This window comes from Acartia tonsa, chromosome 4 (genome assembly GCF_053477335.1).
Source record: "Acartia tonsa isolate MP-2025a chromosome 4, ASM5347733v1, whole genome shotgun sequence".
Taxonomy (NCBI): Eukaryota; Metazoa; Arthropoda; class Copepoda; order Calanoida; family Acartiidae; genus Acartia; species Acartia tonsa.
The window spans coordinates 45,046,698-45,063,429 of NC_137263.1; the positions used below are offsets into that span (position 1 = coordinate 45,046,698).

Below are 16,732 nucleotides of genomic sequence, written 5' to 3' on the forward strand. Positions count from 1 at the left end.
AAGTGGCGAATTCTTGAAAACGACAATACCCGAAATTTCTAGCAGACGAATATTTTAATATTTTTAGTCACATATGATTCAACAAACGAATAAATTTATTAATTTTGTGGTCGGTTTATTCACAATTGGTCCAAGTAAGGTATAGTTTATCTAGGCTTTCTATATTAATTGCTTGATATATGATTTAGGGCGGAGGATTAAAAAGCACATGACAGCTACTTTGAAAATATCCCCTGTATAGTAAATGGACCATCATTCACCATACAAAAAAACTGTAAATTGTAATATAAAAATAATAAAGATAATCTTAGGCTTTTTAAGTTATTAAATGTAGAATCATAGCTATTGTACGCGTATGTGATAAATATTCTAATTTTAGAGTTTCTGCGCTAAAAGTATATTACAAATGCATCTTAGAAGTTAAGAAAGGTTAAGCAGAGCCCCACAAGGTTAGAGAATCTCACGCTGCAATTGTAAAAAATATTAGATAAGAAAATAAAGAGAGGGGGAGGGTCCACTGATAGTAAAAAGGATTCCATGGCTTTTTTTTGATGAAACAAGTTTTTGGACCAAACTTGGCGTTCAGGATTAAGTTCCCACTTAAAAGGCAATGAAAAACAAAGTATTTCTAAAGTTATCCAAATAGATGTATCAAAACCTACTCCATGACGAATCAGATCCAAACATCAAGAATCGATAGCTAATCAATCAATCAATCAAAATCAATTTGGAGGTTCAAAAAAAATGTAGGTAAGCCTTTTATTGGTCTTGAGAACGATTGTAAGTTTAATAGGATGGAACACTGAAAAGTAGCCAATATTTAACCAAATGGGTAAGGTTTTTAGTGAGCTTAAACATGTTTATTCAACAAAAATAGCATTATTGAGGCTATTACGTATACTATGAGTGTTTAAAAACTTGCACATACACTTTGAAAATATTTTTGAAAAATGATGAGAAAAAATGGAGACCCCGCCATTTAAAGCAAAACATTAACAACAAAAAGTGGCCCAACAAACGTACATACATATGTGACCACCAAAACCGAGGGATGGCAAAAAAGTTGAATAAAATGTTTTCGGTTCCTCCCTTTTATGTCGAAAGTTAATTAATTTAATTAATGAAACCTTACTTGGTCGTTCAATCTTTTTATCTATCTTTTCCCTGATAAACTTGATGGCATGGTGTCGACATTCAATTTATTTTGTCGACAACTTATAATTAAATCATAGTTGTTATGACTGTCATACCATCGACTTACTATTGATAAGATTACTGTGACAACAAGTTAACTAATGGTTTAAGTGGTTATCGATGAAATATTATCGACACGTTATTGAAATGACACAGTTTTATGCTGTTATAATAACAGCAAATAGTTTAACAGGGATTTTATTTCTTTTTTAATGTCATTTTATTTGTAATTTTTTGTGCTACTTATTTTTATTTTATTTGTGTTATCGGTCCAGCTGGTACAGGTAAACAGGCAGATAAACAGAGAGACGTACTGATGCTTAGTATGGATAGAATTTCTTTAGAATAGTGTGGTCGAAATCTAAGAATTTTTAAGGAAGCTTAGTATTAGTACTGGGTATTAGAGTGAAAAGAGAGAAAGAGAGAGATAAGAGATGGGGAAAAAAGAGAGAGAGAGAGAGAGACTGAGACTGAGAGAGAGACTGAGACTGAGAGAGAGAATGAGAGTGAGAGAGAGAGAAAGAGAGACTGAGAGAGAGAGAGAGAGAGAGAGAGAGAGAGAGAGAGAGAGAGAGAGAGAGAGAGAGAGAGAGAGAGAGAGACTGAGAGAGAGAGAGAGAGAGAGAGAGAGAGAGACTGAGAGAGAGAGAGAGAGAGAGAGAGAGAGAGAGAGAGAGAGAGAGAGAGAGAGAGAGAGAGAGAGAGAGAGAGAAAGAGAGACTGAGAGAGAGAGAGACTGAGAGAGAGAGAGAGAGGGACAAACAATAGCGGGAAATAGTAAGGGTGGGAGCGAGGGAGATTGCGAGAGAGAAAGAGCGAGGGAGAAGATTGAATATCTTAACAAGAATCTTTAACTTCTCAGCAGGATTTTAATTTACTCCTACATGTTCTGCCCCCCAGACAAGGATAGGACAAGCATTTGAAAATTGTTTTTTGGCGGTAAACAAATAAATTCTGCCAATGTAAAATGGGAACACTTTTACAGTATGGCTTCGAAACCGATTAAAATCCGCTGGATTAGAACCGTTTCTCACCCATACTAAAAATTATGGATTGTATCGTATTACAGACAATTTTCTACGAATAATAAAATAAAATCATAAAATTGATACCAGGTTTGTTAGCCCGTGCCTTTGGCCCTTTGCTTTTAATAATACGATGCGACTATGGACAATAAATTATTGTGCAACCCCAATATTGTAAAGAAAATCACTTCGAGTTTGTAGATTTAAAAAAAAACCAACGAATTAGGAAAAGTGTTTATAAAAGAAATTAGGGATCAACCCCCCTCTCTCCATTAAATTATTTTCTTCTTACTAAAATCTTGCTTTTAAGTATATTGAACCATGTGGGGGGTTTTAGAACCTAACATATACTAACCCAACCTAAAAGAGACATGGCAAATAAATTGTTTTCCAACTAAGTGATATTTTACTGAATTTTTCAATAGAACACTCGCTTTAATGTATACTGTGATCCTTGTTATGATGATATTCTTGGCCTTATCATAATTTATAGAAGTGCATAAAAACGGTAAGAGGTGAAAAAACGATAAATTACTTCATAAAATAGATAAAAAGTGATAAATAACAAGAACGATCATATTTGTTCAACATGAAAACGTTGACTTTTATTTACAACGATTTGTGTCGACTAAATGACAATTTATAAAAGTCAGGGATCTAAAGGGATAAGATTATGGCCGATAAATTGATAAATATCCCCAATGAAGATACCCAAAATTACCCTTCTGTAGATTACAATAAGTGGTTGAATCGTATGGACGCTCAACTTATTAAACTAACCAATCAAAATCCAAAGTTGTCCCCAAAGTTGTTAGGGCAACGAATGACAAAACATTATTTTAACTATTAGGGAACTATTGTAATAATGTCCCCTCCCTCCTTTTATACAAATTGTAATGTTATCAACACTGCATAGACCTATCTTATTTCTTCCATACAGAAAATATATAAAATTACCTAAGGTTAGGTAATATAAGCCCAACAAGTATAGGTTTTATAAACAGCTTTGTTGATAAAAGAACAGCACTTACCTAAAAAGTACAAAATAATAAATAATCATAAATTTTTAAATCATGATAATAAAGATATATTTAAAAAAAAGAAAAAGTAATCAGGTTATTTTGTGTATCCGTTAAGACATCGCAAATTACTTAACGAGTTCTCCATTTCAGAGAAGCTTCACATACTTAGCTTCCAGGGTAAGTTTATTTGAATACAGAGCCACTAGATGCTAGGGCCGGTAATCAACAATGGATCTTTTTTAAGCTTTTAGGTTAAGAAATACAAGGAGGGAGGAGACATTTGACTGTAAATTACACTGGTACCTAAAGTATTGAAAACATGATATCTCATTGGATGGTTTATAAACTTTCCTACTTACTTTCCTGGTTACTTAACTGGTTACTTTCCTATGTTAAATCATATGTAATTGGGTAGTGAAAAGTTAAAAGTCTTTCTTAACAAAACTTTGGACTTCTTAAATAATTTTTCTTCGATTGTCTAATCCTTTAAGATCCCTGTTAAAAAGAAAATGAATAAATTTAAATAAACAATCTTTAATTTTCTGAAAAAAAACTGAACCTAACAACAAATGAGGTAACCAGAGTCCACAAAAACAAGGATGACAACATCCATAGTTTTGGCAGCCAAAGAATTGTATGTTGTTTATGGATTATTTAACTAAAATTTGCCTTTAAGGAACTCTAAATGTTTTTCACCAAAATCTTCATTATCGAAAAAATATATTTCTAGGACTTAACACTGCAGGGCTATATCACTGTGGGGCTCTTTCATCTTTACTTTATCTAACCTAACCTAGCCTAAATAATTAAAAATATCACTTACTGGAGGATTTTAAGAAGGAATCGTACAAAATATGGTATTTTTTTAAGAAACACAATTGCTACTAATCCTATTATTTATCATATAGTTATGTTTTTTTTATATATCCGTTAAGATCTCGCTAATTACTAAACCGATTGGGTTTCACATTTGCAAGATGCTCTTCATAGCTCCTGATTTTCTAATCCCTTTTTTTCAAATACACATCTCTTTTAGAATAGAGTCGGAGCCCATAGAAAATTTGTTTTTTGACTTTCCATACCTAAATTTATTGGAATCTTTTACTAGATATAGAGCAGCTGTGCTCTGGAAAAAGTCACCGAATAGAGTAGAAAGGAATTAGATAACAATTACATGTTAAACAACTTTACACTTTCCCATTTCATTAATTTGTTACTTCTTTTTAGACCCACTTGTCTATCTCCATGTTATTTCTTTTGACAGAGGGCTAGAGGAAAGTTGAGTTTAAAACGTGAAAGTTAAATAAATTTACAACAATTTGCTAAAACTTCTTAAATATATTTTTTGATAGTAACTGTTAATTTGTTTCTATGTGCCTGATTTGTTAAGATTTACTTTTACGGATGTTGTCATCCTTGTTTTGATAATGAAAATTTACAAGGAAGTTTTATAAACACGTTCTCTCATTCATTGGCACTAAATCTTTAGCCAACAAGCGAAATAAATCTAAAATTATATTTTGGGGGCAGATAAAAGAGGTCGGCATTACTAAGAAGTGCTGCCCCCCGAATATTTTTTTTCGAATTAATTCATTTGTTGGTTAGTTACAGCTGGTACGGACCAGCAGTGTCCAAAATTTAAGACTAATTATTTTGCCCCAAAGGAGGGTTAATTTGTGTATCATAATTGAGGTTGTACAAAAATTTCTCGTCGATTTCTAATCCCCTAAGATCCCTGAAAAAAAAGTGTTTCATTGTAAATTCTATAAATCATAATGCCTTTATTTTTTAGTTGTTAGATGATAAGACATTAGTTCATGTAGGCGTTGGCTACATCAAAGGATTGTTTTGTGTGAGCGTGTGTGTGTATGTGTGTGTGTGTTTGTGTGTAAGTATGTGTGGGTATGTGTATGTTTGATTAATCTGTGTCTATATGGATACTCATGGAAAAAAGAAATAAAATCATCCAAAAAAATTTAAATAATTTCAAAATATCCATTGGCTATAAAAATTTTCTTCTGTTAATATCTATTCATATAAATAGTCTGTTATTGCTTTGCTACATATGGTTATAAATGCCATTATTTATATAATTATTTTTTTCCCAAAGGGTTCTTTAAATGGTCCTTCCCCAAACGTAAGAGTCCCAAACGTCGGAGTGGACAAACGCAGGAGTCCTAAACGTTGGAGTGGGAAAAACGTAGGAGTGGGACAAACGTCGGAGTGGACAAACGTAGGAGTGGACATTGCTTAAGTAAAACCTAGGAGTGTCCGCTATTTTAATAATATGACAATTTTGAAACTTTTTTATACGCCTATCTACAAAATAATGACTATGGCCGCAGCGCTCGGCCCCCTGGCCTATAACCTAACATAACCTAACTAAGAAAAATAACGAGACCGAGGGGGGGGGGGGGGGGGTGGTTTGTATAAAAAAAATTCAAAATTGAAAAAAATAATTGGGACTCCAGTGTTTGTCCACTCCGACGTTTGTCCCAAAAATCCTGCGTTTGTCCACTCCGACGTTTGTCCCACTCCTGCGTTTGTCCTACTCCAACGTTTGGGACTCGTGCGTTTGTCCACTCCGACGTTTGTCTCACTCCTACGTTTGGCGTGGAACCCTTTAAATATTTAGGCAATGAACCTATTCCAACATTTCTGAATTATATAAGGTTATCCTAATACATTTATAAAACAATCATGACAACATCCATAAAAGCGAAGATCAACAAATCAAACAGTAGATCGAAAAATTAACAAGCTTTAACAAACAGCATTTGAAGAACAAAAAAAGCAAAATTGCTTGAATGCAGAATGCTTAAAAAGGACATACTTACATAACTTGATTATAAAGATGCTTCATATATCTATCATGTAAAAGTTGGTGTCAACTTTCTGGTAACGTTTATAGAGTTGTTACCATTTCTCAATTGTACCTTGTTATTACAAGAATCGGCATGCAAAGCATATATTTAAGAGTACGAATAAAAAAGCCTGAATTAACAATCCTAGCTATCTGTATGTAAGGACGGACGGACGAACCGACCCAAAATGTAGAAAAAGTTCGGTTTAAAAAATGATATCATGTTTAGATACACAAATCTTTGTCGGTCCCGTAAAAGACTTCAATTATTTAAATTTCAAAGCATATATTTTATGTGTGTGTGTGTTACGATGGTGCGTTAATCCAATTTTTATAACCAGCGGCTTCGTGGGTGGGGTGTTGAATGGGTGGAGTGGAGTATCCCCCCCCCCTCCCCCGTAGTTAATATAAAATTTAACAGAAGGGGTTTTTGTGACCATTAATCATTGCTACATAAGAAAAAAATAATCCTTAAGGGATGACCAAAAATATTTCCTATATAAGGATAACGATAAGGGGTATTAAAAAACAGGGAAGTAGGGGCCTTTGGGCTGTTAGTAAAACCAGTCCCCAAAGTTTTATAAAAGGTTTTCTTATTTTTTGGTTTAACAACTTTGTAGACTTTTATTTAATTTTGATTTGTTGTTTCATTGAGTTGAGTGTCCAAACGTCTCAACAACTAATTGTAATTTATGGTAAGTGTACTTTTGTGTATTATCATTGGGGATGTACATCAATTTAAAAACCATTGTCTTATACCTTTAATACCTTTATACCTTTAATACCCTGATTAAAAACATATAAATTCAAAAAAAAAATAAGTTGTAAAGTTTTTTTTTCGCTCCTTTATATAAATATGCTAAAATCTTGAAGTTAATTAAAGAGTTACATCGCTATCAGGGATCTTATGGGAAAAGACAATGGACGATAAATTGTTGTTCATCCCAATTGATGAAACAAATTATTTCTTGATTTTTGACACTGTTTAGGCACTATAAAGTTTGAACAAGCCAATCAAGATTTTATCAAAGTACCTAAAGTTTTTAATCAGGTTTATAAAACTTATGGGTACCAGTATAATTTACAGTCCATTGTCCCCCTCCTCCCTGTCTGCTACTGATAAGCTTAGAGTACATGGGAACATCTAAAAATATTTTGGTTTATGAACCACAGGGATGGGCAAATGGAGACAAAAAAGTGTATTATGAAAAAACAATTTTGTAGAATAATACCGACAATAATAAATTAATGAAAGTTATGAATCCTATATATACAGCAGTAGGGTTTTGTTTGTCTGTTTAGATCTAGCAAACCGCTTGAATTTTTCAATTTAAGGAAAGCTTTAGATTAGTCCAAATCAGGTTTCTATCAATTTTAAAATGAAAGGTACGCCAAGAGGCAAGATTCGCTGTCATATTTTTGTTTAGGATATTTTATACTATTAGCTTTCAGCTTTATCATTGAAGTAAAATATTATACATTTATTGCTTTATCAAACTTTAGAACTTCAACTCAACACAAATATACCTAAACCTACCCAAGACGTTTAAAAAGCTGTTCCAAGGCCAGAACCCTACTTAATTTGATATCTTAAAAGTAATTGAAAAGTAATCTTACAATCAAATTTTTATTTTTCTTTGCATTAAAACTTTTCAGTCTGGTTTTATTATTTATTTTGCATATTTTTCTCTGTCCTGGTTTTTGTATCATGCAATCATATCATAATCACTTACACACACATTTAAGGCTGTTTCTAAGATCTTATAGCTCTTCAAAATCACAGTAGTACATCAGGCAAAGACTTTGGAGGTAATTGTGTCTATCTATCTGTGTGTAACAAAGGATCTCACCTACTGCTGAACCGATATGGTTCTCCTTTAGAGTGAAATGTCTAAAAGATCCTGGGAAGAATAAGATTGGCGTGGATAATACCAACCGTCTAAAAGAAATCGCCCCTAGAAAAAAATTACACCCACCAATTTTTAAAATTTTTTCTTTTTGAAATAAGAATTTAAAATGGTGTGTTTGGCCCTTCCCCTTGCTTTAAGCGCCCTATAGGCATCTAAGGGTGCAGTCACTAGTACTACACAAGCTATCAAAGGCCGAATTTGTCAATATTTTGGGGATTATCAATTTATCCTTCGATATCCTATCCATTTATCCTCGGATACTACATCAAACGACCATAGAGTTATTGAATTAGGGATACAGGTGCTGATTAACAAGAGATAAATAAGTCATCATCCAAGTCACAAAAATGGACATAGCAGCTTACACGTGTTGGAAATAGATAAATTAAACAGCTACTGACCTCTCCCTCCCCGTGTTAATTATGTATATTTCAAATTTACAAAAGATGGATTTAGGCTATTTTCTGAAGCATCCCTTCTATTTAAATGCAGACACCCTAGATGCTAACATCATGTGTCTTATCCTATTTCTAAATTCATTTTTTTGCCCTTTCACTGCATCTTTTGACATTAACGTTCTTGTTTTGATTTACCTTTATCAGTTAGGGAGTTGAATCCATTTTTATAGAAGCAGAAATATAATCTATGATTATGGTTTGGACCCTCTAAAACTGTAATCTACCTTTCCACTTTCCCCTCTCTTGGTGAAGATATCTTCAACGCCGATACGATTTTTGAAATGTAAGATTCTACTTTCTCCTCTCTTGGTGAAGATATCTTCAACGCCGATACGATTTTTGAAATGTAAGATTCCACTTTCCCCTCTCTTGGTGAAGATATCTTCAACGCCGATACGATTTTTGAAATTTAAGATTCCACTTTTGCCTCTCTTGGTGAAGATATCTTTAACAAGAGAGACAAAAGTGGAATCTTATATTTCAAAAATCGTATCGGCGTTGAAGATATCTTCACCAAGAGAGGGGAAAGTGGAAGGGTAGATTACAGTTTTAGAGGGTCCAAACCATAATCATAGATTATATTTCTGCTTCTATAAAAATGGATTCAACTCCCTAACTGTTTATTGCGTTAATATTCATATAAACACACACACAAACACACACACACACACACAGACACACACACATGAACACACACATGGTCCATCATGGTCAGGGATCTTGAGGGATAAGACAATGGCCGATAAATTAATGTACATTCGCAATTTTGATAAGCAAAATTACCCCTTTTTTAGATTATTAGTTAAAAAGTATGGATACTGCTAGTTTAAAGCAATTAAGATTAAAAGACGTATTTATAAAAATTTGAGTACAATTGTAATTAACAGTCAAATGTCCTCTCCCTCCCTGAAGTGGGTCAAAATGAAAAGGGAAGGTAGAATTTTGCCAAAAGCTATCTTTATTTTAATCTATGATAAGCTATCTAATATGTCTTATTTATAATAGATGTTTAATTTACATAGATGCATTGCAGTGATAAAATTAAGGTACTATATATCTAGGTATGTATTTATAGTATAGTTAATTCTATTAAAATAAATTAATATTGACATTTTAACAAGGACATTTAGGTCATAAGTAGGATTTAAATAACAAGTCAACGGCAATTTCTAATGAAGAATAGTTAGATATCACATCGTATTATAGATAGCTTTCCGCCAATTTTAAAATAAAAAGTTATAAGATTAAAACCATTTTTGTTTGACCTTCAGGTCCGAAGGCCTGTGTTAACAAAACTGGTATTTATAATTTTTATACATAATTTTTCATTTTAATATTCGTAAAAAATTGCCTGTAATACGATGTTATACATGATTCCAGGTATAATTCAGCGGATATTAAGTATGATTTTAAATTATTCACATAATAGGTTAAAAAAAGGTAAATGAACAAAAAACTTAAATTTGATTATAGTTTTATGAGAAAATTCTTTTTAATGATTTTTTGCGTATAAGTATTAAATGTTTTGTCGAGTTTAATGTGTATGAAAAAAATCACGGCAAAATATCACCAATGACCAAATACTGTGAAAGACTAAAGTACATTAATCAATCATTAAACTTTATGCCCTTAAAAAAAAATTAGGTCTTGTTCATTCTATATATTAAAATCTATTAATAAAATAAACAAAACTATTATTTCTATTCTAAATATTTGTCTTAACCTCTTTTCGAGGAAGCTTTGTGTTTATCAAGTACAAAATTAATTCCTTATCATTAATCCTAGAATTAAGCGCAAATGTCGTCTTTTTTGACTTTCCCTTCATAAAGTGACGCAGCATGGATTGTTTATATGCGCCCACGTTTTTTCACTTTTGAATGAGACATGTGTGTGTGAAGATTTCGGAGAACAAAATTGGGCCTATCATTGGTCTCATTGAGTGTGAACTACCCTAGTATATCAGGGATTTGAAACCATAAGAGCTTCAGGTAGAATTTGTTAATTTGATTAAGAAGTATGGTGTATAGGACGATTATATGTAGTTTTAAAAAGGCTTTAGCCAGCTAAACATGAAACTTAATTATGATTAATATATGTTTTAGTAATTTTATGTGCCTTATTGTTGCATTTAACAATGATTTATTAAACCAAATAATTTTCCTTTAAAGCCAAAGTTTCCAAAGATTCTTTAACCATAAGAAAAGAAAAAGATTTTTTTTAGTGCTCAAAGTTTTAAGATAACGAATAATATTTTATTCTGTTTATTAATTGATCTTGTAATTTCAGGTCTTTTGAAATAATTTCATCAATAAATCTATATTCAAACCTGCTGTTGAAACTTGATGGTTCCTGGTATTGGGGGTTTTGTATGTTCGCCAACTGATCTCGTGAACTTCCCGCTAATTCGGAAGTCCAAGCTCAACCAAAGTGTCATGGTTGAGACAATTTCAAAATATCTGATGAATAGGCGTTAGCATTCATCAAGAGATCAATAGCATCTAGATTATTGATGCAAAAAAGAAAGAGCTGCACAAGCAATTTCAAATGATTGGAGTTTGAAGGAGCTGCACAAGCGAATTTCAAATAACCTGATGGTTGAAAAACATTGACAATTTTTCTGTGAAATAATTACCTAGTGAATCAATATGGTGCTCACTAAAAAGCAGAAAATTGAGCGAGCTATCGCTATTGGCAATGAAAGGCTAGAGGTGTTTGACGAACAGATAAAAGTGTTTTATGAAAATCTAAAAGCCTGCCAAAGTTTTAGTTCATGTGAAAATGTGAATTTAAAATCAATTCGTGACATTTTTAGTGAGGTCAAGGACCAATCTGACCTAATAAAAAGTCTAAAACCTGCCGTGGATACTAGTGAGCTGCGCGAGTTCAAGCGTGATTTGGATGAAGCTAGTGAGCAGAAAACTGTTGCAGATAAAGTTTATGCGTCGTTGGAGCAGTGTACAAAAATTCTGTACTGGCTTGACAATGATTCGGACGACGCGAGGTCAAGCACTGTCGCCAGGAACCTCGACGTCATTGAGAAGGTGAAGATGGACATGGGAGTGCTTAAAATTTCCATGGAGTTGCGCCAAGAAGTACGTGATATGTACCGAAGGCTTAGAGAGATGGAACGTCGTTCATCTAATTTGGATGAGAGTGGGACACCTGCCATTCTCTCCAGAAGTATGTCTGCCGTGGATATTCGGAGTTCCAACCCGCAGTATGGGCGCTGGGACAACAGTTTGTTGCCGTCGTTCGACGGTACTGACACGGATTACCCAAACTTTAAACAGGTCTTTAAAGATCTATGTTCTGGTTATGGATTTGCTGACCAGAGGTTAAGTTTGATGTTGTGTATGGAGAAGGTGATAACCAACCCGGAACTACGCAAGCAAGTGTCAGCGATTAGAGATCATAATGAACAATGGGCGTTTCTTGATCAGATGTTTTTATCAAACACTCGCCGGTTCATGAGGATTTTAACTAAGTTGAACAAGATGAAACCTGTGGATAAACCTGTGGACGTGGTTAGCGCAATTGCTACCTTCAAGAGCATGATGCAGGAGGTAGAAGCCATCGTTGGTTCTGCAGCTAAGGATTACAATCACCTAACTCTTATTCATATTTTTAAAGACAAGTGCCCTGAAAATTTGAGAGATAAAATTATGATGGAGCTAGGTAGCATGAACCAACCAAACATCCAGAAAATTGTAGAACTGCTGGAGAGGACCAGGGGTGCCATGTTGGCCGGTGATATGTCCTATGACAATGGCGCCGGCAAGAGAAATCGTGATAGAGCTGCCGCCGCGCAAGTGTCTGGCCGCAGTGACAATGAGAATGGAAAGGCTGGAAAGGACAAGGCTTCCAAGTGGAACAGTGCATGTCCTGTTGAAAATTGCGAGGATAAACATCCTATTTTCCGTTGTCCCACATTTAAGAAGATGGATGTTGTTGACCGAAAAAAAGTTGTCCAGCAGAATAAATTGTGTGAACTCTGCTTGTGTGATGGTCATACTGCTGACAATTGTAATAAATCGGATAAGCTTGGTGTCTGTGGCACCAATAATTGCGACGGTTATCATAGTCGTATGTTGCATGAGGCTAGTGCTAGTGTGAATACAGTCTACAAATCAAGTTCTGCGCCTAGTACCTGTACCTTCCTGCTGCAAATAGTTCCAGTTGTAGCACCTGGCGGCGGCGCCTGCCATGCCGCCGTCATGTTTGATACTGGTGCGAGTCTACCACTTATATCTGAGAAGATGTCCCACAAGTTGAAGCTGAAATCTACCGGCAGATATACAAACATTTCTGTTGCTGACGGTAGTGAATCATCCTGCCGCAATGTGGTGTTCTATCTGAAGGACAGGGATGGTAACTTGAGAGAATTTGAGGCAGCTGTTATGCCTAACCTCGGAGGTGGCAACGAGATGCGCTCGGTCCATCCGGAAACCGCCGCCGAAATATTTAAGATGCCGCCAGAAAGATTTACATATATCAGTGGAGGCTTAGATATCATCATTGGAAATACACATCCTGACGTGTTTCCATCAACCTACCAGAAAGTGGGCCAGTCTATGTTGTGGCGAACCATTTTTGGTAGTGGTTTTATCTGTACAAGTGCTGACTATGGAGCTGGTCAGCAGAAATCTGCGTTTAAAGCTACCGTAGCTGTTGATAATGAACCGGTTGGTACTACCATAGCTGTTGATAATGAACCGGTTGGTACTGCCGTAGCTGTTGATAATGAGCCGGTTGGGTCTGCCGTAGCTGTTAATGATGAACCTGTTGGTTCTGCTTGTGATGCTGTTATTGAGAAACCTGTTACTTCTGCAGTTGATGTTAGTTGTGCTGCAGTTATTCCTGATGATATTGGTAACGATACTGTAGCCGTTGAGAATATTGTTACGGCGGGTATTGAGCCGCTGAATGATTCGGTTCCAGCCGGACAAGAGCCGACGGGAGTTTCGGTTCCGGCTGGACAAGAGCCGATCAGAGTTTTGGTTCCAGCTGGTCAAGAGCCGACGGGAGTTTCGGTTCCAGCTGGGCAAGAGCCAATAAGAAATTCGGTTCTGGCCGGACAAGAGCCGACGGGAGTTTCGGTTCCGGCCGGACAAAAGCCGGTAGATGATTCTAAATTTTATGACAGTCACACTTTTATTACTTGCCCTGGTGCTGTCATGAATCAAGAATCGACTTGGCTGCTGCCAACCTTGCCGCCCGACACAGGGTAAGAGGCCTGCAAATGGCGGGTGGAAATATGGCGGGTGTTGCCGCCAGAAAGTCATTGAAAAATTTCAAACCACACATATCTAATCTACAACATAAACTATTATGTGAAAATGATCTTTAAAGAAAAAATATTACAAGTTATATATTAAGCTTGTGAAGGGAACCTAAAAAGGTTCTGCAAAGAATAAGTATTCATTATTCAACTAATTTTATTGTTCATATTTAAGCACAAAAATTCTACAAAGTTGTTTAGACTTTTAAAGCAGATTTTAAAAGATTTTGTTTCTTTAAGTATGATTTTGAAAAGCAAAAGTCTGTGTGTATTAACTACAAAGTGATTTTTGCAGATTTTTTTAGATTGAGAAAAATAGATTTTTAAAAGTATTTTTCGAGGTATATTTTTTCATGGTTCACAGTTGCTTAAATATGTTATTCTCAGAGTCTCATATGAGATAATGCATTAAAGTAAAGAACACAACATGTAAAATTATTATGATAATGTTTAAAATATTTCTGATTATTATTTTAAAAAGATTATCGCAAAAAATCAAGATATTTGTTTTAATTTGTAAGCAAATAAAGTTTTTTCTTTCACTCCGGAGGCAAGGATTCCTAATAATCCACGCGTAAAGATTTTCTTCATTCCGAGAGCAGAGATTCGTAGTAATATATGTACCTAGCGACTTCGGACAAATTTAAACCTTGAGAAAGTATTTATAGCAATTATTTTCCTAGGTACATATATTTTCGTTCATGTTTAAATATAAACTCTATTTTCTATGAGATAAGCATTTATAATAATGAACACGATGTATGATATTATTAAAAATTATGATTAATAATTGATTCTTATTTTGTGGAAATTGAGATTTTTTTTTAGTAAAATAGCCACATTTTTCATATGCCTATTTTTATGCCTAAAATAAGAATCAAATGAAATGCGATTAAAGTTTATTCTATTTCATATGCTCAAATTTAATTTTATTGAGTTTAATTTCTTTTCAAAAGTACAATTCATTATAAAACTTACCTGAAAAGTTTAACAAAAAGGAATAAATGTGTCGAGGTTGCGTGATTCGATATTTATTCTAAAAAAAAAAAAATCAAGTATTTTTTTTAGCAGATTTTTTTAAAATTATATATGAATTTCAATCAAGTAAAACATTTTATTCAGATCAAGGAATGATTGAAAATTCATATTTAAAGTCTCATATTTTTTTACAAAGAAAAATTGGAATTTTTTTCATAAATTCAATGAAAATTCTAACGCAGATATTATTATTTGCTATTCTTTAAGTATTAAAAAGTTTTATTGTTGATTAAGATATTACAGTTCTTATTCATTAAGTTTGAAAAACTTTCTGCCCAAGGATTTTGAAAAATTTTTTCTTACTACTCTTTTTGATGCTTAACCAATTTAGTTTTAAGTACCTATAAATCTTAATTTTCTTGTCTAAGATTTATTTCGTTTTATTTTACCATTATTGTTTACATTTCGACCTGATTTCGTAGGTACTTATTGATTTATTAATAATGATTTATTACCTATTGATTATGAAATGATTATTATTTAGTATAAGTTGTTATATTTACAACATCATGATTAATAGGATTATCCATTTTAGGATTTGTGTATGTGATCTTGTGATTGTCATGTGCATGGAATGTTGTATGGTACAAACCAATCCCCATCCTTCTATCCTAAAATGTGAGGTATTATGAGTCCTAGTGAGGAGTATAATATTGTGTATGCATTTCACGGGGTTTCATTTAGTTAGGAGCAAAATTGTCACGTTTTCGGGATGTGGCCATTCTCTTGTGATTGTGGTGAGTTGAGTTTAGTGAGAAATGTTGCTAGTGCTCAGCGCAAAAAACCTTGAATCTCGTTAAGGAAGTTAATTTGACTTTCAAACGGGGGGTGTGTCTTAACCTCTTTTCGAGGAAGCTTTGTGTTTATCAAGTACAAAATTAATTCCTTATCATTAATCCTAGAATTAAGCGCAAATGTCGTCTTTTTTGACTTTCCCTTCATAAAGTGACGCAGCATGGATTGTTTATATGCGCCCACGTTTTTTCACTTTTGAATGAGACATGTGTGTGTGAAGATTTCGGAGAACAAAATTGGGCCTATCATTGGTCTCATTGAGTGTGAACTACCCTAGTATATCAGGGATTTGAAACCATAAGAGCTTCAGGTAGAATTTGTTAATTTGATTAAGAAGTATGGTGTATAGGACGATTATATGTAGTTTTAAAAAGGCTTTAGCCAGCTAAACATGAAACTTAATTATGATTAATATATGTTTTAGTAATTTTATGTGCCTTATTGTTGCATTTAACAATGATTTATTAAACCAAATAATTTTCCTTTAAAGCCAAAGTTTCCAAAGATTCTTTAACCATAAGAAAAGAAAAAGATTTTTTTTAGTGCTCAAAGTTTTAAGATAACGAATAATATTTTATTCTGTTTATTAATTGATCTTGTAATTTCAGGTCTTTTGAAATAATTTCATCAATAAATCTATATTCAAACCTGCTGTTGAAACTTGATGGTTCCTGGTATTGGGGGTTTTGTATGTTCGCCAACTGATCTCGTGAACTTCCCGCTAATTCGGAAGTCCAAGCTCAACCAAAGTGTCATGGTTGAGACAATATTTCTCATTTTGAATAAATTTTTCATAATAAATTCATTCATTATTAAAATTTTTTATCAACTTTTTTTATGTTACATTATACAAATTTTTGTCTGTATGTTTTCGGTAACTTTCAAACACTTGTTTTGTGATTTGGTAATTTTTCAGCATGATAAAGAGTCGTTTTTAGGTGGTAATAGTTATTTACAGCATCGTATTATATACAGCTTTCCTCGGATATCAAAATGAAAAATTATAAAATCAATACCAGCTTTGTTAGCCCGGGCCTGGGGCCCCTTGGGTCTAATTTCATGAATTATTTTTTAATCTAGCGGATATTAATTGGTTTCGAAGTCATACTGGAAAAGTTTTTCCTTTGATTGCATGGACAAGAATATAGA

General features: G+C 33.7%; 3 protein-coding genes across 9 annotated transcripts in view; 1 reads left to right on the forward strand and 2 right to left on the reverse strand.

The window, feature by feature from the left end:
* The window catches only part of dop (microtubule-associated serine/threonine (MAST) protein kinase dop), a 256,094-nt gene that overhangs the window by 104,038 nt on the left and 135,324 nt on the right, over positions 1-16,732 (reverse strand). The window lies entirely within an intron of this gene.
* Positions 1-16,732, reverse strand: part of LOC145317405 (methylcrotonoyl-CoA carboxylase subunit alpha, mitochondrial-like) — a 66,126-nt gene that overhangs the window by 26,816 nt on the left and 22,578 nt on the right. The gene's annotated exons all lie outside the window — the stretch shown is intronic.
* On the forward strand, positions 10,186-16,230 carry LOC145317398 (uncharacterized). Its single transcript, XM_080158461.1, has 2 exons — positions 10,186-10,460; positions 10,759-16,230. The coding sequence occupies exon 2, from the start codon at positions 11,118-11,120 to the stop codon at positions 13,698-13,700; it is 2,583 nt and encodes an 860-aa protein (XP_080014587.1). The 5' UTR covers positions 10,186-10,460; positions 10,759-11,117; the 3' UTR covers positions 13,701-16,230.

Coding starts and splice junctions, on each gene's coding strand:
- LOC145317398 (XM_080158461.1), top strand. CDS start 11,118: ATGGTGCTCACTAAAAAGCAGAAAATTGAGCGAGCTATCGCTATTGGC.